At 44.6% G+C, this 26350-nt stretch overlaps 1 protein-coding gene across 6 annotated transcripts in view; it reads right to left on the bottom strand.

Moving 5' to 3' along the window:
• The window catches only part of SAMD4A (sterile alpha motif domain containing 4A), a gene marked incomplete at its 5' end in the record, with an annotated part of 233905 nt that overhangs the window by 43923 nt on the left and 163632 nt on the right, over positions 1-26350 (bottom strand). For 4 of the 6 annotated variants that reach the window (XM_079906295.1, XM_079906294.1, XM_079906293.1 and 1 more), the window contains one exon: positions 9206-9469. The exons of the other annotated variants lie outside the window; for them this stretch is intronic. In XM_079906295.1, the coding sequence (XP_079762421.1) occupies positions 9206-9469 (264 nt within the window). The remainder of the gene's footprint in view (positions 1-9205; positions 9470-26350) is intronic. 6 annotated transcript variants of the gene reach the window in all.

Below are 26350 nucleotides of genomic sequence, written 5' to 3' on the forward strand. Positions count from 1 at the left end.
TGCTGTTAAAACAATGCTAATACTTCCACAGAGCGAGCGGCAAATAGATATATCTCTGGCTTTTAGGCCACCGACATGTTACTGCTTTGTCACCAGGTTTCACGTTTGTTGTTTACATCTTTGAAAGGCCCCAAGTAGCTGCTCAGAAAACTCAGTGATAGTGATTCAGAGAAGTCTGGGTAACCCAATGCCATGCTTGGGTACAGTCTGTCATAAAAGAATATGCAGCAACTTCATGGGCTAAATTTTCACTGGGTGCCCTACAGCTTGATCATGCAAAATCCACTGATGATAAAACAAATAGAATCCCAAGCTCCTAAATCATGATGCAAACTGGGTGCTTTATAAGCCAAGGTGACAATACGGTGTTTTAAGGGTCGGGGAGAGTGGGGTGCAAATCTTGGCTTGGCAAGTCTCAGTCCAATCAGTACTCATTCCTTTCTATAAAAGTATTTTGACAACTAGAATTTCCCTGGTTAGAGGGATGAAGAGCCTGCCTCACTCATTTAATCAAAATGTAGGTCACCGGGAGTCGTTTCCCCAGAAAAGGTTCCTACACAGCTTCAGAACATGGTGAGTTAGGCCTTCCTGAAGAGTTATTTCTGGCTATGTTCTGGGGAAATGCAAGCTCTTCTTGGCCATATGTGCTTTGGGTAGGCAGGCTGAACCTGCTCCTAGAGGGTCAGTTCCTAGCTCAGTGCCATGTGCCATCTCCTCCTGCAACGTGAACTGATGAACAGAGAAGAGGAAATCCCAGTTCTTAAGAATGTAGTTTACTAACCTTTCACCCCTTGGTTGGTGGTGAGGCACCTTCCTTTGCCAGGGATTAAAACAAAACTCCATTAAGAGGGAAACACACCAGAGAACTGAGTGCCTTGACCATTTCACTCCTCTGAAGCCAGGAACTCCAATGACTTGGAGGCTAGATTCTGTAAGATGTTGGCCAGGGACAAACTCTAACTGAAAGCTCAGTTCCTTTCCCATGGTCCAAATACTACATGGTTGGATGCAAAGCTGAGAACCAGCTAACATAACCTCAGGCCTATGGTTGGAAGACACAGACCAACAGGGGTGTTTCCTGGAGTGGCTGATACGTGATTGAAAGCATGCATGCCGCCTGGGCTCCTGCCTCTGGCTGGTACACAGCCATTTAACTTCATCTGGGTTGTTTCTGACGGATATGCCAATGGAGGTCTCAGACTAGAAAGTTATTCTCTTATGCAGTGTGAGAAAGATAAAGATGATTTTATTACATGCTGGGACTGACTTCCTTGCCAAGTGTGGGAATCCTGGTATTTGCTGACTCAACATTTGTTGAATGCCTATTATGGGGGCTAGGCATGTCCCTGCCATCAAGGAATTTTTAATACAAAAAAACAGGTAACTCACAAAAAAATGATAAAAGTTGCAGGACAAGTGCTAAGTCTACTCAAAGTTCTGCGGGGGGCGGGGGGGGGATGGGCACAGAACAATGGGCATTTGGGTTTGCCTTGGGAAGTGGGATAGCGTCACAATAGCATTGGTCCTGGAGTCACTGGGCAGATCATAATGAGGAAGCCGTCTCAGGAAGCAGGAGCAGTGCATAAGCAAAGCAAAGATGCAAGAGAGCGTTCCAGGCCAAGCAAAGGCTTGGGTGAATTCTAGAGAAGAGCTTAGACATAAGACGGGACAAATAGCAAGGGTCAGATGATTGGGATTTCTAACGCCGAACCAAGGAGAGTCAACCTTGGCTTGGGTGATGAGAAACTGTTGAAATCTGAGCAGTAGAGGCACAATCAGATGAGTATGTAAGAATGATGATGGCTGTCGATGTAAAGGCTGGTCAGGATGAAGTGGGAGTGGAGGCCAGGAGATGAATCCAAGCTCAGGAGGGCAGTGGCAGAGGAGAAGGAAAGTATGTAAATCCACAGCACTTGAAGGTTAAGTACGTACAGGGAATAAGGGAGAGAAAGGAGCCTAAAATGGTTCCTCTGAGTAGGTTTGGTAGGAAAGTACAGGGGAGCATCAGATTTGGGGTGAGAGGAGAGAGATGGTGAACTCCACTTTAGGTCAGCTGAGTGTCATCACCTTTGAGCCATCCAGGTGGAGAAGTCAACTGGTCAAGACCTCTGAAGAGGGGGCTGAGCTGGAGAAACACTTTCCTTGTCAGTAGCACATGGTAGTTGTTTTAGCCATGGAAGTGGGTGAGATTACTCGGGGAAGAGGGGAGAGCCAAGGTGGAGCCCTGGGAGCACCAGGCTTTTAGGGGAAGGTGAGGGAAGAGAAGCCCATGAAGGAAACTGACAAGGGCAAAGGGTAGGACGTTTCTTGGGAGAAAGCAGCACCATCCCTGTGTGGACAGTGGGCTCCCATGCCACAGTGTCCATCCTTATGGAGCTCCTCTACATCTTGCTGCAGTCCACGGTGGTTCATCTTCTCATGGGCGTTTTTGATAACAGTGCTTCACCCATGTTTTATATGCTGGTATGTCCACCCGTTGGTCTTTACCAGTGGGTCAAATTTCCAATTACGCTTTCTATTTACCTTTTAGAGCTCGGATAAATCAGCCACTGAGAGGCTTTGTGGTGCATATTACAGCTCATACAGAAGCTGGGCTCCAGTTAGAACCTGGGCTGCTTTGCTCAAATGCCTGCTGCTGGAACGGCTGCAAATATCATTCAGGTCAACAGGCCATGCAGCACCTGCCCCCCAAACAAGGAGGCCCCACACGAGAGAAAGATGGAACCAATACTGCAGAAGAGCTCAATATGGGGAACGATGTAACGGGTAGGGAGTAAGGCATCCCTGGAAGACAGAACCACGAACAGCCGCCTTTTCCACAAGAGGCTTCACTGTGGTGGTCCTGGTACCTGCAAATGGAAGAGCAACTCCCATTCGCCATGGAGAGCCAGGCTAATCTCAAACAACTCCCTCTCTCTCTCCAAGACACGACTGCATCCTTGGTCTTGGAGGGAGAAGAGCCAACGTAGGAGCAAGAAGGGACTAACTCTTCAGGGTTGAAGCAAAGAAGGAAAACATGTCTTTCGAAAATGAAGAAGTCTAGCAGCACCATTAAGATAACTGAAGTCTATTTTTGGCCAGAGCGGAATGAACAGCCCCATTCTGTACCAGCCTCTGAGCAAAAGAAAGAAGGTGCCTTGGTCTCGGGTCCCTGTGGGGCTGGAGCAGGCTCCGCCATCCTGGGACGTGTCCATGGTGGCCTCCGGCTTCCACGCTTGTGGGGAGCATGTGTGGGTCTTGGAAGGCACAGAGATGGTCGAGTTTGGGTAAAATACCCTCTGTGAAGTGTTTGATACAAACAGAAGGACTAAATTTCTCCCAGTTTCCATCGGCTATGACACCCGTAAGTGCTGTTCTACTCTTAGCCTGCTTTGCGTCAACAGCAGCTGGGCTCCACATTGACAGCTGTCCTTAAAGCACTTTAGGTGAAGACACACACTTTGTAAGAAATAGCAGCTGTAAGTCTCACGACCTTTAGAATTTGGGGGAATCCTGGGGATTTACTTTTCAAAGATATCAGGGCCTCTCAGCCTATCTGAAAAGAGGGAGCACAGGTCTGAGCCCATTAGGACCTATCCACACAGGTCGTATGTTGGCATTTGGGAATAAAGAAAGTGAAGTACGTTTACTAAATCCTGGCCTTTAAGTTAGATGAATTCGAGACAGCATCTAGAAAGTCAGCATTCAGAAAATAGGAACTTGTTCCCATGACAGCCATGCTGAAAAGTGTCCCAGCCACACAAGGGGCTGTGTCACTCCCTTTCCATCATTCACATCCTTACGACCCTCAGAAATGCTGTATTCACAACCTTTCTTACAAAGGTTTCTGATGGGTTCCTTTGTCTTACAAAAATAACACTTCTCAATTTTTTTTTTCCCTCATCTCATTCTAAGACAGGCAGAAGTTCAAAGGTCTACAACTCAAAAGCCCAAACCAGCTAATTCAGAATAGGCAATATATTTCCTTTGCTATGGAGGAAAAAAGTTTACGTAAGTTTCACCTAAGAAAGATTCTTTAGAAAAGAAAACCTGAGCCTATTTTCATGGTTCCCTCCGCTCTTAATCGCTATGTTTCTATCAAGGTTACTGGACCCAAAGGTTTCTTTTTTACCTTTATCATGTCTATATGCAAGCAACGTAAGTTTAAATTACCCCTATATTTTTATACTAACATAGTTCCATACCTCATAAGTATACTATCCAATGTTAATTCATAATGGTGAGGATGAAACTCATCTCAAGAGAAACAGACCCCACGCCCCATCTCTACCCCTCTCACACCGACAACTGCAATGAGAAAATCATGGAGCTTCTCCGTCTTAGGAGACTAAATCTATGGGCCTTACTAGCCAGAAGTCTAGTGAATTCCCCACATGAACTTCACCACAGGGAGGCAGAATGCTAGGGAGGCTGAGCCAGGGGAGAGCATGGTGCACTGTGGGCCTGGCTGGCGCGCCTCCACTGGAATTTTCTACAGGTGCCCGCACTCAGCCTGCCGCATGCTGTCCTCCCAGTCTGTTTCTTTTCCGATTTACTCTTTGCTGTCGATGACATCATGGGCTACCCAGATGTCCCAGGCAAAAAGCTGGGCATCGTCCTAAATTCCTCATGCTCCATCCCTGTCTACATTCAATCAGTGCAATTCAATTCAGAGCTCTCTCAGGTCTATCTTACGAAGACCCCACGAACACACTACCTTGTCTCCTTTGTCCGTCTTGGTCCAAATTCATTTTCCTCCTCAGGTACTGAAACATCCCCCACCGCCCAGCTGGCCTCCAAATCCAGAATCCCCTGCCCCGCCCCTACTTTGGTATGTCTCCCACTCTTCCGTTCAGGTCCTATTTCTGATATGTAAATCTAAGCAGGTCATTCTGCTGCTAAATTCCTTCCATGTCAGGATAAAAGCTCCAATCTTTTGCAATGCCTAGCATCCGGCTCGTCCCTCTCCAGACACTGTTCCCACGTGCCCCTAACACACAAGCCATCGGATGATGCACTTGGTCAAGCTGTCTCATAACCACGCTTTCACGAGTAACATTCCCTCTGCATAGAATGCCCTTCCCTCACCTTATATATTTGGCTAATCTGTAATCCTGCTCTGAGCTGAAGCTCCAGGCCTCTCCCCCTCCAGGAACTTTCCTTGACTTCCCTCCACTTTGAATTAGGGCCCTCCTTGCTGCCTGCCTCGACCCAGGGCAAGTCTCTGAGACAAGGTATTTTCACAGATGTGCACATGCATCAGGTCTCTGTTTGTGGCTCGCATGATAGCGAGTCCCTTGAGGCAGGGACCATCTCCTTCACCTCTGACTCCCCAATAACCAGTCCAAAGCCTCTCTCAGCAAGTGCTCAAGAAAGGCAGCTGACTTGCTGAGGACAAAAATGAAACCTGTTAATCAGTCTTTCTTCCCTCGTCTCTGTTCCCATAGAACAGCCATATCACTCATGAGCAGCCCTTGCCTTCGGATAAGTCTTTAGGTGTTGGGTTTATACAAAATTTCTGAAGACGTGATGCTAATAGGAGGGCCAAATGTACTTCTCCCACCAATGAAATTCTGTTCTCTATTTTCTTTTCCTTTCAGGAATTTATGGGAATGTCATTTTTTCCCCTCTTGGCCACCTGGAGGCTTTGTATGAGCGAAGGGGTAAGAGAGCACATTCTACTAATGTGATATGGAGGGGAGAAGAATAGGACTGAGTGTCAACTTAGAATCGAGAATCTTTCCCCTGGGATAAGTCACAGTGAAGCTTTTGCAAGGAAGAAGGACCACTGAATTTAGAAACCGCAATCAGTCTATTCAGTCCAAACGTGTGTAACCGGTAGCCTCCACAGGGCATGTTGAAGGGGAAACTTCCATATCACCATTCAGTGTCCCACTTCTGTTCATTAATTTCTAGTTGAGTAGCTGATCCCACGCTTCCCTGAGCCTGAGATATTAGTTTGAGATCCCTACTGCCAGGGACATCCACTCAGTGCTTCAGAGCTGACTTAAACCTTCAGGATGTGTGTTTACTATAAAAGGAAAAACACAGCAAAGCAGGCAGATGATGTTAATCCTCTGAGAGCAGGAGCTGGTCTACTTGGGAGGGAACTTAGTGACAATCCCTGGCAGGGAACGCTGACACCAAGACGAAAAGAGGGAGAGATGGATGTTTGTGAAAAAAAAAAAAAAGGGCAAGAATGCTGGGCTGTGAGCTTTATTTCCCACTCTGGACCCAAGAGGCACATTCCTAAGGGACGATGTGTAGCCAAACCTGGCTCATCTGTCTGGATGAAAAGGAAGCCTCGGATGAACACAGCGTTTCGGCAAAGTACGCACAGCTGCTGTCAAGAAAGATGAATTCACACTAAATTAAGCTCAATTACGGGAATTTTTATTCTTTTCCCAAGGTGTGGGGTGAGGGCTGACATGCGTCCCCTGGAGATTTGGAACTCCTCCAAATTCTACTACAGATTCCTTGTTGTTCTCGTAAACTGGGTGTCTAAAAAGTAGGAAAATAGCAATTAGATGATGGCATCCTGAAGTGGACCAGAAAGTAGCTTTAAAAGGCTGACACTCCTGCCAAAGGGCCAGGTCACTGAAAGGAAGAGACATGGATCCAAGAGGAAGAGCTAGCGCTCTTTAAAAGCACTTCATTTGATTTCAGATTTCATTTCTCAGAAAAATACAAATTAATTTGGAAATTTAAACTGGTGCCTGCTCTTGGACAGGGGAATCGTATGACACACTCTTAGGACAGGCTTGTTAAGGGCTGCTTCTGCGCTCTCCTGGGAGGCCATCCTGAGCAGCGCTTGATGGTGGGAGTCCTCAGGGGTGGCCTTCGAGGGAAGCTGTTGCCAGGTGCAGCGGGGGAGGGGCATTCGTGTGGCATAAACACTGGCCCCCACACTCTGGAATGATGCTGTTTTCAGGTGTGGATGTTCCTACGGCTTGACCTACCAGCTGAACTGCAAATATACTTTTCCCACACATAGAACCCTCATCGTCTATCATGTTCCTTCCTTCAAATAGGTTTTGCCATTTCATTCACTAAGGACTGTATACGTTGGAAGAAGGACCATTCAATAGGTCAGCAGAAGGTGGATATACACAGAAGAGGGTCCTCTGTTTAGTCCTGTCACCAAAGAGCCTGTTTTCTGATCACATGCCTTGGGCCTATATAGAAAATCTTGGCTATCAGATCTTATCTGCATCATTTTCCGATCGAAGAAGCTCTGAGGGGACAATTCTCACCAATTCTAAAAGAAGGAATCAAAGAAGCGGATAGATGGGATGTTCCTTGGACTTTGGAATATTTCGGCTTTGATTCTAAAACAGGGATAGGACATTTATTCCATTTTTCTCTCATTCATTTCTCTTTAAAAGCCTGCTCTCGTTACTCATTTCTCACCTCAAAAGGCCAGCATGCAATGAACAAACATTTCCCTGCTTTGGGAGAATGTCTAAGGTATACAGAGAGCTTCACAACCAAAAACAAAGAAAGAAAACCAAGAAAAGAAAGCAAAAGGAAAAAAGAAAGAAAAGATAACGAAGCTCCTATAAGCAGACAGCAGACCCAGCATGCCTCTGGGCGAGGCCTGTGTCCTGGAGAACAACAGGCTTCCTGCAAGACCCTCCAAGCCCTTCAACGTAAAGGCCGGGCCTCCTTCCCACAGTTACCAATTAGAACCACGCGTAGCTTTCTTGGAAACCATCTGTCCAGACACTCCACCTGTCCAGATGCTCCACTTCGCCCGGCAAGAAGCTAGTCCTGAGTAACCATGGCTTCTGCCCGTCTCGGGCCAAGCATGGCTGAGCCTCCCCTGCTACTCATCCCCCGGGGCTCAGCTGCTTGAACACAGAACCATGTAGCATAAACTCCAAAATGGGTTTTGGTAGGTCTCCAAAATTATGACACATTTCCCCGAGAACTGTGAAAGAGAAAGAAGAGAGGACACACATCCCCACCGTGCCAAAAGGAGCCACTGCTTTTGCTGCCTGTTAAACACCTTTAATGACCCATTTGTTATCACCAGAGAGAGGAGAACATCAAGATGTGTCCCACCCGCTCTGGGCACTCAGCACAGTATCCACCACAGATGGTGGTGGGATGGGAGGATGCTGGCCTGAGCAGCTGGGAGGGAGGAATGCTCCAGGGAAGTGTCTTTGTGTCCGATTCATGTCCCCTGGTGGGCAAGCTCCAGTTTTCAGCCTGGCGCTCACTTACAACCAGCACCTGGGCAATGGCGGGCATCTCTCTGTGCCACGCTTCTGTGGTGGGGAGGAAACTCAGTACACAGCCTCTTATGTCAACACTAGCTCTTCTCAAGGGTACGATCAGAAACAGCACAACCTCAGGACTATGCATGCCAGCAACGAGGGCACCCTCAGAGCCTCCCCTCAGCATCGTAGTCCCAGGAGCACGACTAGCTCTTGTTTCTCCATCTAAAATTGTTATTAATGTGTCTCTGATGAGCATCTTTCCCTAAGGGCTTCCCAGCCCTTGAACAACTTGCATCTAAACATACAGAATGTGCGTATCCTCTCTGAACCTACCATGGGTAATTTGGAAATCTCTATCTCCCGATGAGTACCTTTAGAAGAGGAGAGGTTTACAGGGCAGTGTAGGAACATTTATTTATGCTGCACAAAAGGCCTTTATCACCTGTATGCAAATCTGCTATCAGGCTTAAAACACTGTCAGAGAGTCTCAGTGGTATTTTTTTCATGTCCCTTAAACAGATGCAGAGAAAAAGGGTTTGCAAGCTTCTTTGGATATCAAAGGAAAAGGGAGAGAGGAAAGAAAGCAACACTACGATTGTACACTGCGAGAGATTTGAAAAAAGATCCTGCGGTTTGTTTTGCTAAATTATTGACGGTTCCCTGGCCAAAGCAGTGAGGTAGAAGGCTGGAGCAGCTCAGCGTCTTTACAAACAGGGCAGACCAGGAACGTACGTGCAAACAGTAGATGCTATCACCGCCAGCTGTGACACATTTAATTGTCTGCAAGTCACTGCATTCAAAAAAAAAAAGAGGGTGTTGACCTCTCTTGCTCTTCCCAGGTTTTGGTAAGAAGCCCTGGAAGGGGAATCCGAGCCCTTTCCTCCACGGTCAACTCCATCAGCCTGGGGAGGGGCGGGCTCCTTCCTCCTCACTGCCTACCTCTCTTCTCACCCTCCTGATTCCAAATAAAGGGATGGACTCTGTTGCCAGTGGTCGTCACTCACCTTTCATACCACTACCTTCTTCTTGGAATGTGTTACGAGCAGTGGTCTGATCTTCTAAGTGTTCACTCCCACCACTTCCTGAAGAGGCTACACTGCTTTGTGGTGACAGGGGGGCATGATCGGATGGGAGGCACTGGGGTCCTCTAGCTCGTAAGTCCTCATGAGACATCCATCCATGTCCTAGAGGCTGGTTTGGCACATTCATGGGTGGGGTAAGGGACACAGATCGTTTCAAAGGGCTGTGGTGTGCCTGGCCTGAGAGAACTGGAAAAAAAAAATAAAATGAAATAGGTTATTCCCCCCCCTTTAGCCTGGGCCGCAGAAGAACCCACAGTACCTCTTCACCCTGAGAGATGGCGCTGTCTTATTACTGCATCAGTGGGCATGGGGTGGCCCTTCCCTTCGGGGTGATTAAAAAGGATGCTGTCTGTGCCTCTGGGTGGGTTGGGCTTCTCCAGGGAGGCTACATCTATAGTGCCCAGACCTGTGCTTTTGCGGGTTGGGATCTGGGTTTAGTTCCGACTCTAGAAATCAGGATTTGGAGTAGTGGGCTACTGCTACATAAATCAGGTGAGGCTTGACAGCCTGGCTAAGTGGCCATCTGCCAAGACTGAAAAGAACATGTCCTGGATAATTTGTTTGCAGGGGAGGAAACACACAAAACCCGACATTACCCATGTCGTTAAGGGTGGACTTCTGGAAGGGCAGGCAGGCCGGTCATCATCGTTGGGGATCTTTGCTGGGCTGAGCTAGACGAAGTGGACTAGTCCTTCCAACCAGGAATCGGGGGAACCATCACCTCTGAAGGGGGTGCAGGCTCAGCGAGGGGCCCAACACTACCAGGGGTACGGAACACAGCAGCTGTGCGTGAAAGGGCGATTCTTTCTCTTGGCTTCGCAGGTTAATTGCCAAACTTTATATTGAAAACACTTCCAGGTAACAAGGCGTTCATTCAGAAGCCAGGGGGGTGCTCTCAGTAATCCGGGAATGGTTTCTACCAGCGTGCTCAGCCCTTCCGTGCAGTGGGCAACATCTGTGTAGCCCCCATTTTTAATTTCTTTTCCAGAAAACCAGGAAAAAGCAACAACTCACATATACCTAGCCAAATTAAATTGAGGTCATTCAAGGGAGGGATTTAACCAAAATCAACGCCGAGGGAGCCGACGTTACCCTTGGTTGGTTTTTCTGGGCGTGTAAAGTGACAACCTTACAAAATAAGTCTATTCATAACTTTCTCTCTGCGCTGGCTACTGACAGGTCCAGTTTATTTTGACTGCTGCAGTGTTAACATGGAACTGAGCCACATGCATTTTTAAACATTTTTCAGGGAAGCCATTAAGTTCCATTTCAGGCTCTATCCCCTCCGATGAGGTATTTACTCTCCCAAGTACGGACTAGCAATGCTTTGCTGGCGTTCATCTTTGTGCGTTTTTCAGTCAGCAGACCTGACATCCCAATGTAAGAAGTTCTGCTTTCTGTTAAACCGCATTCTGGTGCGGCAGCACCCACACAGAGACCTGAACAGCAGGCTCCCTTGCCGCCCACTTAAAAAGATAAAGACCAGGGCCAAAAGTCTGAGTGCTGGCAAAAAGTGTGTTTGGGGCAGTAGAGGTGAGGGCAGGCTGCTCCTGGTCAGCTGGCATTAACCAGGCCCTGAGAGCCATGGGGCTCACACCTCTGCTGTCAGTGTTTCCGTTTGGCTTCATGTGGCCAGAAGGGCAGTCTTGTGTGTGCAAGAGGGACAATCAGAAGGGCTAGAAACTTCCTTATTAACAAAAAAGGGAGGGAAAAAGGGAGCTGCCGAGTGTAGTATCTGTAACCTGAGAAATATTTCTAATTTGGGTCGATTCTATCAAAGGCAAGGAATTATCATCTAACTTCAAAATATGCAAAGGGAACACTGTTAAAAATTTTTTTGGATCCTAACAGGCTGAAACAGCTTGCATTTCCACTAAATAGACTATGGAAGAAACTATTTAAAAAGGCTCCCTGGAAAATGCATTGCTACCTGGTTGGATCCGAATTAGCAAGAGAAAAAGAAAAAGAAAAAGAAAAAGCAGAAAAAGAAAAAGGAAGCAGCAGCAAAAATGAAGAGAGAAGCCAATAGGAAGAAAAGCCAGACATCCAGAAAATTCATTTCATGCCTGTCTAAGTATTTATACAAAATTGGGCAGACTTGTTCAGGGCTGCCCCAAGTGCTGGGACTTTCCAGCTTAGATGTCTTTGCTTCCTGGTACCTCTGCAACCATTTCAGAATATCTGGTAGATGCTCTGAACGGTGCCAGCCAGGTGTGCCCAGAGTGGAAACGGGGGCTCCTCTTCACAGCCAGGATTAGAGTGAGCCCGAAACCATAAAAACAGGCCTTGCCAAAGAGAGACACACAGCTCAGAGCTGCTGGAACCCTTAGCATTCCACCTGGTTAGAGGCTATAACTGAATCCATAACCATGAGTGGTAACACTGCTAAGAGAGTCCCCGTTTTTGGATGTGGAGAACAATACCACACACAGGTAGCAGCTGAATTCTGTTATTAGATGAAGCCAATTTGCTTCTTTCCACCGAAAGTTTTCTTAAAATCCATGCTACCTCCCCACCGATGGGTGTCCTTGGGGAGGCTGTCAGTGTCCAAGGAATCTACTAAATGTTTACCTAACTTCCCAGGACTTATAGGGATTTGTTCGTAGAAACCTACATCCATTTCTTCATATATCCCTGAGCTTGGCCGAAGCTACAGGGATTACGGCACAAACTTGGTTGGTCTCTGTCTCCAATAAAAGTCAATTATACCTGAGGTACCAGGACCTTTTCCCAGGGACTTTCTACCTAAGGCCCCACCCTGTCTGTATCATAGAGATTCCCACAGCTGGCACCAAACTCAGAAACGTCCCCTTAGGAGCGAACCTGACATAGCAACCAAGCACAATGCCTCTCGTTAAGCTTCTGGTTTGGTTTGCAGAGAGGGCCGTGGATTGAGAGCCAGAGGGGGCCCACACCTACATGAAAGCCAAGTTGTGCGGGGCAAACACCTCATTTCTCCAAAGGGAACTGAGGCCTGGAGGCAATACAGGCTCACCTTCCTGTGGGAAGGAGACCGGAGCAGGTGACAGGTCACCTGCCAACAAGGCCACTTTGGTGTGAAGACAAATCTTCAGGTAGAGGTAATGGTGACCGCGGAGCCGAATTTGGTATTACGTCAGGTGCTGGAGTACTTTGTTTGGCATAAAATAGCCGAGGAAAGAATAAACGCCATGGACAGAAAGGGTGTGAGAAAACAGGCCACACAGCGGTGGAACGAATGAGGTGGCCCGGGGCAAAGGGTGGATGGCTGTCCCATGGCTCCTTTTTCTTTTCAACCAAAAGAACTCATCTGAAGTGGTGGTAAATAGAGGAAGAATGGATATTCAGGCAAAAATAAATAAATAAAATTCCTTTCCCTCTGAGTAGGGAGGGGAGAGCAGTGAAGTGAGGCTTCTGAGAAGCTCTTCACACTGTGTTCGCTGCCCCAGAATAACTCTAGCTAGAGGCAGACCTTCTGAATGTTCTCGCTTGCTGACTGCTGCAGGCCAGACAACAGCAGCGCTCCATTCAGACTTAAGCCGCCCCAGAGTGATATTCAAATGATGCAGAATTAAGCACACCTTGCAAAAAAAATCTCACTATTGATGAGAAGTTGGCAAGTTCCAGCTGAACCGAGGTCCTGAATTTTGTGACTTTATAATAATGAGCGTTGGAGGGACGGCATATTTCAGGGGGGATTCATTCTAACGATTACCCAGGGGGGCAAAATTGTGACTCTTGCTCTTGAAAAAACTGAAGCTAGAACTTAATACTGTGTAGAGTATAGAGCCCGTATCGCTTATATTTTTAGGAATAGGAAATCTCAGGTATGTACACAAATATATGTATGTATGTGTACATATGACAGTAGAGTACTATAATAGTTGGAACATTTATAACTTCAAGTGAACTAAAAATAAATAATAAATATTGAGCAAGTCTAGTTGAAATATGGGAAAAGCAGCTAAAAATAATCTTGCTTCAGCAGTGGAGCAGTATGATGTGAGGACAGAGGGTCTTATAATCCGGCAATAAACTCTGTCATACCATTCGGGGCCAGCCGCCGTCTCTGACCTCCTTTAACCTTATGATTTCTTTTTCATCTCCAAGCACCTTTCATGAGACTACTTTCAACACATTTTTAGGGGAAAATACGATACCTGGCGCTGGGTTCTGTTCTTTTTAAGTCTTTTCTTGAAAGCCTGGAAATCAGATTTCTTTCCCCTTTCCTTTGACCAAACTTAACTTTGCCTTCATTTTTAGCTACTGAAATAAGGTTCAGGAAAAGACTTTTCAAGATAGACTCTTTTAAGAAAATTAGGTATAACTACTTCTCCTGCCTTCTAATATGACAAATAATGGGGTTTGTGGAAAGAGGAAGGTTTGGGATATGGGCCCAGCTTTTCCTTGGTCCACTGTTAGGTTAAGAATTGTACCCCACTGTCAAGGAGTGAAGTGATCCTCATACACAAACAGTTCGGACGACTGAAGCTCAACTCTTATACTGAAACTTTATCCTAACAAACGGTAATGGAGATCTTTCGAAGATATATTGCATACTTCTCTGTTCTCCTTAACTTTATACAGTGAATGCAAGTAATGCTTTAAAATTAGTATTATGAGCATAGATTAATAACATTTCAGAGGTGCGAGGCCCTGAAAGGCAATGTAATCCAATAATCCCTATGTTGTGGGCTGGGGGCCCCTGGGTAGTGGAAGGACCTGGGAATCCCTACGTGTACCCGTTAGTAGATGAGATGCTGTGCTCTACGTGGTTTTTATACGTATGTAGAGAGTATTAAAATTAATAAAATATAAATTCATTTATATTTGCTGAGTTCATAGCTCTTTTTGTCATTTTTTTCATCATCAGATTTGAAGTACAATTATTGTTTTACGGGGATCCCAGTTTTTTGTTAAAAACTGAGGCCCAAACTCAATAAATGACAGAGATGACTGCTATTCTCTGCTGTGTTTGCTGAGTTCCACGGGCACCTAGTGGCCTCGGGAACTCGTATGCTTAAAGTCCTCTGGTGCCTTTCACAGTTATACTACCTCCTCAAGTTCACTCCACCACCAGGTCTCATTGCTACCACTGTTGAGTTTCCACCTATCTCCAGGCTCAGCATTTTGCCCTGGAGTCTAAAATCTAGGCTGCTGAAGCTGATTTCCTTTTGAATAAGGGCATTAAGTACACCCATACTCCTAATGTCATTCTCTTTCATCAAACCCAATAACCTGTCTTCTCAACCCAAGGTTGGGCTCTGCAACCTCATCAGGCCCTCATGAGTTCAGCCACATAGACAGGATTTGCAATTTCACTCTTCTTTCTTCTTAAGCCAGTCTCTCCATTTCTAATTCAAGAAGTTGGCCTTCACAGAAAAACTTAATGCTTTGTTAATTTTTCAACTTCTAGACGCTCATGTGACAGAACTCAATCTAATTGCTAGTATGACTAAACTTTACAAAAACAACTCATTCTAATTTAGGGATTTTAAAAAGCAGAATGAGGAAATCAAACATTTGCATATTATTTTTTAAATATTAACTTAGAATTTCTTTCCCGAATGAAAAGGTCCAGGTCAATTCCCTACTCGGGTGATACATGTTACGTGTGTCAACAGGCTATGAAAGAGCACGGGGAATATTCTACTTACGTGTTGTTAATGGTGTACTTTAACAATATTTTTTAGACCTACTCCCAAAAGACATTCAGAAGTATCAGTAGAACCTTTGCTGAATACACCGATTTGAGAGTTTTGCTGCAGGAGGTGCTTTGATACTTGTCAAGTTTGAAGGAGAAAAAGCTCAAGCCATTGCCAGCTATAAAATAGCTATGGCTATTGTTTCAAAGTTACTGGGGAGAGTGTTTCTGTCCATTCCCTTAGTTTAGGCTTAACAGGCATCTTTCGGGTGCCATCCCAAGAGTTCCTTCTGAGAACACTGATTTCAGAGCATCTAAGGAACTGTTACTAAAGGCTTTCCATTTTCAAAGAGTAGAGTTCTGCTAACACCACTAACACCTATGCATAATTCTAGGCATTTGCTTTTTAAAAAAGCTAACATCTTTGAGTAAGGCTCAGTGGCGAAACGACATTAGACCCTGGATTCCTCTTCTTTAGTTGGTTTTGTGGTGCCACAACCAGTAATCTGAGGCCCTGTGGTGGGAATCTTTGGGGAAGAAAAGATTAATAGTACTGCAAGAATACATTAAAAGAAAACAAAACTTGGGTATTTAATCAGTGACATCATGCAAAAAAAAGACAACACCAGTCACATTCATGGCCAAGAACAGATTTGTGTCGGGGGTTGGAGGGGGAAGGGAGTATTAATTATTACGGTTAAAATTAACATGCTCCGTCTCATTGCTTCAGGGAATAGATTAAAAGCAAATCTGAAAGGTTATATGCCTCAACTCTGCATGCTTGTGCTCTGCTTCTTGTCCAAAAGTTTGGAAAACCAGTGTTCACAACATCTGGACACCAGAAGATGATTCCCCCAAACAGCTGTAGACTCCACCCCATCCTGGGGGAAGAAGAAAGAGCATGCTACAAAGCAAAGACGTAGGGGGCGGACCGGGTGTTCCCGACAAGCCCAGGGAGGAAGCCACCCGCTCTCTGAAGAGAAAGTATACACTCGCCTATGCAACAAAACAAAACAAACGGAGACTCCAGAAGAAGACAGAGCCGCAAAGAACATGCCAACAGGGCTGACAAATACACACTGCCAAATCTCTTTCTCCCCCTTCAGTCTCATTTTCATACCATATTGAAGTGAACACGTTCTGACGCAGGGAAAAGCACCTGGAGAGGTTTTTCCATGATGTGAGTCCTTGTCACTGGTGTCAGCCCTTATGCCTCCACAGAAGGCTCGGCCTTTGGGCAGAGCAAAGATGTATGTTTCTGCCTTCACATTATCACTTAAACATTTAGGCTTTTAAGAAGTAAATTAGAATGTTTCTGGCAGACTTTTATTGCTGCATTAATCTTTTGTACATTTCATTTGTCCTCTTTTGTCAGTTTCTATAATGGCAAAACTGGGTGTCATCCAGTAGAAAATTTATTTTAGAAAACTGCTGTTTGACTTTACATTGTCATTATTTATAAGTTAGACAAGAAGCCAATATATACATTTTATAGAAATCAGTAGAATGTTACAAGTAGAACTTCAAATCAATCAGTCCTAAAAGGAAACTGCCCAAATCCTCTCATTCCATTCTATCAAAACCAATGACACCTACTACGGAAGTAACTTGACACCACTGAAGCAGATGTTTCAGCCAATTCGAGGGACTGTGGAATCAACCCAGCCATTTCTAAGGTTCCTGTATATTGGGTTCACTTCTACTTTCCTGAATTATATTCCTTTTCATATCTATAGTTATACCTATATGTGCTTAACCCTTAGGCTTCTTAGACCTTAGGTTTGTCTGTGGAATTTCTACCCATGTGGTGAGTGAAGAGTTTAGACAGAGTTGCAGAATTTGAATCATTTTGATTATGACACCAAGTAAAGAAAATATTTGAGTCAAGCAAGTGGCCACGAGTGGACTGAAGCAGCTATTTCCTTTTTTGTTTACCAGTGTGTCCATAAAAATGCTCCAGTCACTGTGTTTAAGGAAGAGAGTGGAGAAACTCAGAAAGTTAGATGTTTGATGACAAAACTACCCTCCTACCCCTTTCTTAAAAGATAACTCTCAAATTGTAATCACTGTTAGCTCACATGTCTATCCAGGAAGTGCTTCTTAGGTTTACAAAATGCACTGTCCATCCTGTGTTTAACACTCCCCGGCCGCTGACTGAATGCGGGTACCAGCAAAGCAATCCAAATTTGGAACTGCAATAGCCAGGGTTTCATGATTGAGCAACCAAGCCCCGCCTCAGAGCATCAATCCCAGGGCCACTACCAGAGTCACTGAACAAATCATCAGGGTATCCTTTTGCATCTTGACACCACCAGCAGCAGTTGTCCAGAGGAGAAGGGGGTCACACTTAAAAGGGGCTTACAAAGGATATTTTGGAGTCTTGTCTACTAACTCCTGTCTTGAGCTGAGCTGAACTACTGGCAAAGTCTTCACTGCCAATGGAGCTTAAAAGGCTCCCAGATAAGAGGGCAACAGCACTGATTAGGCAAGGACTGGCATCATTAGAAGATGCCAAAATCCTACTGCCATCAGGGTCTCAACTCAGCACCAGCCAAACGCAGGACCGGTGCCAGGATTTCAGAGTGTGAAACTCTGAACTTGGCCTTGATTAAGCAGCAATCTTTTTTCTTTTCTTTCTAGTGTTAGGAGACGGGTTATAAATAATTAGAAATGTATTATGCAGTCCTGACTAATTCTTAACTTAGTTCCTTGATAGAAGAATGAGAACTGGAGATTCTCAGCATTTCGGCCGGCAATTTACTGATGAGGGAATTGGTTCTTGTTTTCATTAAAGCATTCAATCTAAATGTCAAGTGTAACAATACACATAAATGACCATTCAAAAAAAAAACCCCACAATTTGAGCTTACACTGCTAATTAGATTATTTGGGGGGTGTTAATTAAGAGAAATTGGATGGTTTGGGTTCTCCTGGTTTCTTAATTATATTTGATTGAATCACCATGTGATTCAGGACAAGCTATTGAGGCTTCACGCATCCCAATTCCCACCTTCTCTTCACCTTCAGCCTCTTCTCAAATTTAAACTGTCACAACCTGACCCTGTGGGTGTTGGGACACAGTGAGATTGGTACTGTGTTTGTAAAATTGATTTACTGTGGTCTGTAATTACACATAACGATTTGAATTTTTCACTTGGCACTGCATTTTTCATTTAAAACGGACCGTTATTCTCTATCCCAGAGAAACAGCGTTTACGTAATTGCTCTCAACTCATCGACTTGGGTATTATAAATCAGTCCTGCAATAAAAGACTTCCAGAGACACTGCAAGCATGAGGTTCCTGGCATAATGCAGGCCCCAGGACTGTTCTAGTTTAAGGACAGGAATTGAACAGCACTTCATTTCTTATTGGATATGAGATGGGGAGGGCTGTCTGGAGCCTTAAGATCTGGGCAGCAAAGAGAACAGGCTGTAGGGCGATCAGGGGGGCTGGGCTGACCCCAGATAACCAGCTCAGATCCATAGGTCTCTTTGCTTGTCTGCTTCTATGTCCACCTTGACCTGCATACAAACTATACAGTGTGTGTTCCTTTATTATGTCTTATATATCACTGATCCTCCGTATTCACAGATTCTGTATTTGCGAATTCACCTACTTGCTAAAAATTTCTTGTAACCAAAAATCAACATTCGCAGCATTCTCATCGTCATTCACGGACCTGTGCAGACTGGCAGAAAATGAGTCCTTGGAGCACGTGTTCCTGGCTGGAGTCAAACAGGCCTTGTTGCTCGGCCTTCCCATGTCAGTTCTCATATTGTAAACCAGTGTCCTTTACAAGGTTGTTTAGCGCCATGTTTTTCTAACTTCGGTGCTTTTCGTTGGTGATTTACTGTTTAAAATCGCCCCCAAGTGTAGGGCTGGTGAGCTGGCTAGTGTTGCTCAGTGCAAGAGGCTGTGATGTGCTTTAGGGAGAAAACACATGTGTTGGACAAGTTTTGTTCAGCATGAGTAAGAGTGCTGTTGGCCTTGAATGCAGATATTAATGAATCAACAATATGTATTAAATAAGATGTCTTTAAACATATATAAAATAATGTTATGTATTGATAGGTTAATGAAAATGTCATGAGGTTTGCAGGAACCTACTCTAGTATTTCCCCTAGCAGCAGGGGGGTTCAGTGTTTGCTAAGTCAGTGTTCACAGGGACTTCACAGAACATCGGCACTGCAAATAGTGAGAACAGACTAATATAGTTATGGATCCAATTCTTCACTCCGTCTTCCATCCTGGAGCATTTTTGTCTTAGGCTAGCAGTTCTCAACCTTGGCTGCACATTCAACCCCTCTGGAGCCTTAAAAATAAGCCCAATGCCCAGATCCCAGCCCAGACCAAGTAACTGAAAATCCCTGTAGTGCAGTCAGAGCGTTCATACTTTCTGATGCATGTGAGTGGGTTTAATGGCTAGCCAGGCTGAGAACCACCGTCCTGGGCTGTCTTCTTACCTCAGTGTTCCCCTCAAACTCTGCCCACATCCTGGACATTGCAAACCTCCCCAGGCTGGCCGCCTGGTCTTAATAAAATGCCCCCAAAGAATGGGCACTTTTTTACTCTTTAAGTCACTTCAAAAGAAAACATACACATCATCGCTTTGGCTTCACATGCAGAATTCTGTTCAGGCTCTTCAGTCCAGGATTTTATCACTCTTGTCCTGCCCTCCAGGTAAAATAGATATTTTGGAACCAGAATTCCAACGTGAATGATATCTGGGCAGAAATTTCTAAAGACTCCCTATACAATGTTTTGACTCCTGGGCAATAGTGCCTGCCTCTTGCTGTGGCCATTTCATCCTTGCTAGGCAGGAAGAGAGGGTCAGGGGTCAGCCTCAGGCTCTCTCTGGACATGAATCAGCTGCAGAAAGCTCTGAGTACATTCTCTCCTGGTCTGGAAATTCGGTAGGTGAGAGCATAACTGATTCACAAGCAGCAAAAAATGTGTTCTAGATCCATGAACCGGCAGCATCAGCAACATCTGGGAACTTGTTAGAAAGGCTGGACTCTCAGGCCTCACCCCAGACCCAGAATTAGGACCTGCATTTTAAGATCCCAGGAGATCTGTGTGCACATTCAAGGTTAAGATGTACTGGCTACACACCCAGCTCTGACTTACTGGCTTGACACCTGTTCTGTTGACACTGGGGGAGGCATCATCTACAGCAGATGCAGCCTGCTGAATAAGAATTTGGGATTTGGGTTGGAAGACATGTGGCCATTCTGTGCCTCAGTTTTCTCCAGCAGTAGCTATCAAAGGCTCCATCATAAGACTGCTGAAAAATTAAATCATTTACTGTACATGAAAGTGTTTTTTAAACTGTGAAGTCCTACAGAAATATTAGTTATTAGTCGTCAGAGTAAGAGTAACCCAATATAAACCAACACTGCTAACTGAAAGATCAACTCAAAGTACTAGCCAGTCTAATGATATTCACAGAGCATTTTCAGTGTATTATGTGTGGTATGAAAAATATCTCTGATTGCTTGATAGTGTTTCACAGATTTACAAGAGATGAATTTTCTACCATGGCCTGTCATACCAAAAGAAGTGTCTTCCTTGTTCTTTCAGAATTCTTATCTACAGACAATCTTTTCTCTGCCCCAATCAGAATAACGTTCCTTTGATTCAGACTCAACCTGGTCTTTCCTTTCCTCCCACTCATTTTAAGTGTTCGCGTTTCATTTCCATTTTGGAGGGTCAGGGCACGTGAATCACCTTCTTTTCCATTAAAGAAAAGAACCCTTCGGGCTTCCCTGGTGGCGCAGTGGTTGAGAGTCTGCCTACTGATGCAGGGGACACGGGTTCATGCTCCGGTCCGGGAAGATCCCACATGCTGCGGAGCGGCTGGGCCCGTGAGCCATGGCCGCTGAGACTGCGCTCCGCAACGGGAGAGGCCACAACAGTGAGAGGCCCGCGTACCGCAAAAAAAAAGAAAAGAAAAGAAAAGAAAAGAAACGCTCTTGAGATCTTCTCTCTGTCCTGATAGTGGTAAGCAACACCGATTGCCAGAAGTTCTTATTGAAGATTCTAAGTACTTCCATTATACTTAGAAATTCAAGCTAAGAACGTATAACACAGCTAGGTGACATATGCAAAACAAGGAGGTTGGACTAGATGAACTCCTTCCTTCATTCATTCATCAGACATTTGTTGGGTGCCCGTGTGTCAAGCTCTACAAGCTGAGGGCACAACACTGAAAAAGCCATTACAGCCCAGGGGATGATCTCTCAGCCCCTCCCTAAGCCAATCTGCTATGACACTATTAGCATGTTTATGCAGTGCCATTCTCATTGGACAAGACATTTTCCTCGCATTGTTTATTTCCCCATATTTTTAAAAAAGTCTGCCTTGTAATACTGATAGGACATCCAGCGAGGGTGTCAGGGTAAAGGAGCTGCCAGCTGCTCACCGCAGACTACATTCTGCACCAGGGAAGGCACTAACTGATCTCATCCCTCCCCTTCCTGGCTCATCCCAATGCTCTCCTTTCTCCAGCACATTTTAGGCTTTCATGGAAGGGTGACTGAACGAATGAATGCTCTGTCTCTTTAGTCTCTTTCTTTCTTCCCGGCCCTAGGCTGGGGATGCTGTACTGTCCTTTCCCCAAACACAACCCAAAAGCACATCCTTAGGATCACCTTTCCTGAACCTTCTCCCTGAAGAGGAGGCCACACGAGGGTGAGCACAACCGCAGCACCAGCTACCATCACTAAGGCCGGCCGAGTGTCGGGCACTGCCAAATGCACCCTCACATTGTTCCAGTCACTCCTCATTTAATGCCTTATGCGGTGGGTTCTATCATTACTCCTCCCCCACGTACAAGCACACGTTTCACCGAGAGGAAGCTGAGGTGCAGAGGGTAAGGGGCTTGGCAAAGATCACACAGCTAGGAAGGGGCGAGGGTCAGGTTTCAAAACCCAAGCTTCTCTGACTTGCAAGCTTCACTTGTGTTCTTCAGCCCAACTCCACACTGTTTCTCATGGAAGAAAGAACTCCAGCCCTGACACTGGGCCTTGACACTGAACACTCAATATCCAAAACCCCGGGCAGGTCCACTGCCTCCTCATTCAGGGTCTCATAGTACTCATCCGGAAAACAGTTATAACAGTGATAATACCTCTCCTACATACCTCCCAGGGTTGCTGTGGGATCACATGCTGTCCGTATTATCCATCCATCCATCCATCCATCCATCCATCCATCTATCCATCAATCCAATACTCGCTGAGCATCTGCTCTGTGTTGGGCATATGCTGGGTATTAGGAAGGATGACAAAGGCCTTCTAAGATGATGTATGCAAGATCCTTTTGAAATACATTTTTTACCTTTAAGCTAACTGCCTTATTCACTCACTCATCCAACAAACACTTAGCTAACATTTCTATGCACAGGGCACTATGCTAGTGACTAGGGCTACAGGTGCCAAAAAAGAGAATAATAAAAGACAGGGCAGCACAGATGCAAACAGTATCTTCTATCACTTATTAAGCCATCACCTTCTAGCATTCAGAAGCACACAGCTGCTACGAGCTGTAAGGCATTGTTAATATTTTAAGTAACACTTTGCATGAAGGTGAAGAATTGCTGAAGGAAGTAAAAATTTTAGGTGATTTCAATTTCAATTAATTTGCTACAGTATCTCAAGGACTAATCAGAGTTTTTGAGGAGGTGGTAATGCACCAGGACCAAGACGCCTCTCTGAATCCTGGCTCTCCATTTGAGAATGACAGTGTCAGGAGAAATGCATAAAAATCAGAAAAGCTCTTCTCTTCTCTCTTGCTTCTATGGTAAATGTGCATGTTGTTTCTTTGGCTATTCCATGCAGTCACTTAAAATCCGCGGCTCTAAGTAGCATGAAGATTCCCTATAACTGAATTAGAAATCACCTGCTCAGCTGCCTGGGAAGCATCTCTTTTCCACTCGGGCTTTCCCTGACTAGCTCACAGAGCTTATGGTTTTGGTCTTGTGTGGGCATTCTGAGGGCAGAGTCAGATGAGCATTTGCATCAAAAAGCCAAACCAAGATCCTTTCATTTTAAATTAAAGGCTAGAGGGAATTCCCTGGCAGTCCAGAGGTTAGGACTTCATGCTTCCACTGCAGGGGGCACATGTTTGACCCCTGGTCTGGGAACTAAGATCCTGCATGCTGCACAGCATGGCCAAAACAAACAAACAACAAAAAAATTAAATGCTAGAGGAGCAGCAGACTTAAGAGGAACAACCTAGTTTTTATTCCCCCTTTAAAGATGTAAGATAACCATGAAGTTTCCCTAAACAGAAAGCTGTGCTTCAAGAAGCATCCCCATAAAATGAACACTGACTCACCAGGTGCCCAATAGGGTAGGTATAGAGCTCCTCATTCCTGAGTCAAGCCCTTAAGAGAATTGGTTTTTAAAGTCTTCATTGAATCTGTTACAATATTGCTTCTGTTCTTTTATATTTTGTTTTTTTGGCCATGAGGCATGTGGGATCTTAGATCCCCGACCAGGGATCGAACCTGCACCCCCTGCATTGGAAGGCGAAGTCTTAACCACTGGACTGCCAGGGAAGTCCCCCTATGTTTTATTGAAAAGTCGTTGTTGTTGTTTAGATACCCAATGGAGTTGGTCCTGATGGGGTTTTAAACATGGTGTTGCTTTTATTAGGCCCTTCCTCCAAGAATATTATTTTCAGAAGACTGGAAGGTGTCAGGAGCACCACAATTTGTTTTCCTCATTTATTTACTCCCCAACTATCTCAGAATTCCAGAACTTTAAAAGAGGAAAGGACTTCTTTAAGAATATGATTTAGAAATCATCCAGTCTACCCCCTTGCCATTTTATCACTTAAGGAACCAGAGGCTGAAAGAGATAACAGCAATTGCCAAGGTCACCCAACAAAATTGATATTGAAGCTAATACTAGAGCCCCTATGTTTTTAGTCTTTATCATTGAAATTATATCAATGGTCATTAGTCTTTATATCAATGTCATTGATAGAGAGGGGGAGATTAATAGATCTGCGATTTAAAACAGATAATCCCTCGTTTAACACCAGAGCAACACACTGCAGGAGCCCAACGTTGAGGCCTATGTACAACGTCATAAACAATGTAACCCAAACACAGCAGCGTCTAGGGTCTCCAAAAACAACAGTATGCCATAGGGTTTTTCCAGAAGCAGGGCTGTCGCATCTTCACAGTGGGTTGGCATTTTCCAGTTCTGGGCACTCTGTGCACCTGTTTTTCTCATACTGGCTGCCCACCACTGTTCAGCCATCCGCCACTCAAGACCTGCCACAGGACGCTCTTGTTTTTGCCAAAGTGGTCAGAGAGATTGCCAGCACTGATGTGAAGTCAGGGATTGTCTGCAGATTGGAAAAAGCAACACCTCCGTCGGCCAGAATCTTCACCAGTGGAAGGCTGGTTTCTCTAATACAGTTAATCCTATTAATCAGTTTGGGTTGTATTTATTTAATTCTGTGGTTTTTATTGTGACAATATATTTATGCAGATGTTTAAAACTGGGATGTCTATATGTATACCTGGAAGCCATCATTTATATACCTAATTATCTAATGAATTGACCAATCTGCCATTTGAAAAGACTGGGCAATTTCACAGGGATGTCACCATCGTAACACCTGGGCCCTAGAGATGGTTATTTATTGACACTTGGTAATTATCAGAACCACAGAATCTGTCATTTTAGAGCCTGCAAAAGCTTCAGGGATCATTTAATCAATCTTTCTGTTCTCCCCAGCCTACTTTCCAGATAAGACAATGGAATCTGAAGGAAGGTACGTGACAGGCAGAAGGTCACATTATGAACGAGGGGAACTAGTTCCAGGAGTGCTTCTACTTGGAAATGGGATCTTCAGGCAGTCTCTTACCTTTCAAATGCAGACCTTAATTTAACAGAAACAGGTGACATCCTAGTAGTAAAGAGAGTTATGGTGGGAAGATCACTATCAGGAAAAGTTTGGGCTTGAAGAAGGTGCTCTAGGGGAAGTAAGATATTTCAGATGCTTCTCATTAAAGATTTTAACTTAAGAGATAGATTTGTCCCCATTTAAAATCAATGGCTGTAAGTAGCATAAAGTTTGGTTTCAATACTTAATCTTCAAAGATAGAAATAATTATGCTTAGATAGTTATCATTTATTGGGCTGTAAGCATTGTACAAAGAGATCTATATTACATGTCATTCATTCATGCATACATTCGTTAAGTATTTATTCAACACCCATGATACGTCAGGGAGCGTTTTGGACAGTAGGAATACTATAGTGAACAAGGCCAGGTCCCTGGCCTCTTGGAATTTATAATCAAGTGGGAGAGATAGATAATAAACAAATCAACAAGTTAAAATAGACTTCCAACATATGGAGATGTTACCGTTCCTTCGGGAAACTCATTAAAAAGACAGCAAAGGCATAAATGCACAAGGAAAAGGACATAGAGAAATGACAGGAGATGACAATGGGTATCAGAAGACCACTGAAATCAACAAAATTTTGGAAGCTGGGAAACAGAAGGACATGAAGGTAACTGACTCAGTAGACCAAAGAAAGGGGACACATATGCCCACAGCAATGGAAGCATGACAGTTTATGCTGCAGAATTCCCAAGAAGATTAGGACTCCAAGATCAGGTACTTCTGAAGGCAGGGGTGCTGGGAGGGGCTGAAGACAGGAGGTTTCGTAGAAAGTATGTCTAAGGTACAGGGACAACCTCAGATACTCTCTCCCACCCCACAAAATCAGGCAACTATCCTATTTTCTTAGCATCTTTCTCCTGACAGCCCCCAGGACCCAGGCAGCCAGGCCTGTATCTTCCAGAAGGAGAAAAAGATTCCTCTAGGGGAAATGGACTAGTTCATGAGAAAAGAATTACAGCTGTGAGTCCCCAGGAAACAGCCTGGCCAGGCCCAAACAGATCTCTTCATGGTGAAATTCATACACACAAGTTCTAGTGCCTTCCTTTTAAATGAAAGGACATTTGCTTGAGATACAGGGTCCAAAACAAACAGAAAAATTAACTCAAGGAAGCACAGACAATGTTGGGAGCTGAAAAAGACTCCAAAACTCAACTGTAACATCTTTAGAGATATTAGAAAAGGTTTGCACTCATGAAACAAGAACAGAATGCAATACGAAAAGGAACATTCAAAGAACAAGAACACTTGCCATTTGAAAATATAATAGCAAAAATTAAAAATTATATAGTAGGTGTAGAAGATAAAGATATCAACCAGAAAGTAGAACAGGAAGACTAAAATTAGAGCAAAAAGATTGAAAACAAGAAAGGGAAAGTTAAGGAAATTAGATGATCAAAAGAGAAAAGCTATTATCTGATTAAAATCAGAGAGAATTATTTTTAAAATTTGAGAAAATTTCCTAGAACTGAAGGGGCACAAGTTTTAAGATCAGGAGGGTTGGTGTAAAATCTTTG

Source organism: Stenella coeruleoalba (genome assembly GCF_951394435.1).
Source record: "Stenella coeruleoalba genome assembly, chromosome: 2".
Taxonomy (NCBI): Eukaryota; Metazoa; Chordata; class Mammalia; order Artiodactyla; family Delphinidae; genus Stenella; species Stenella coeruleoalba.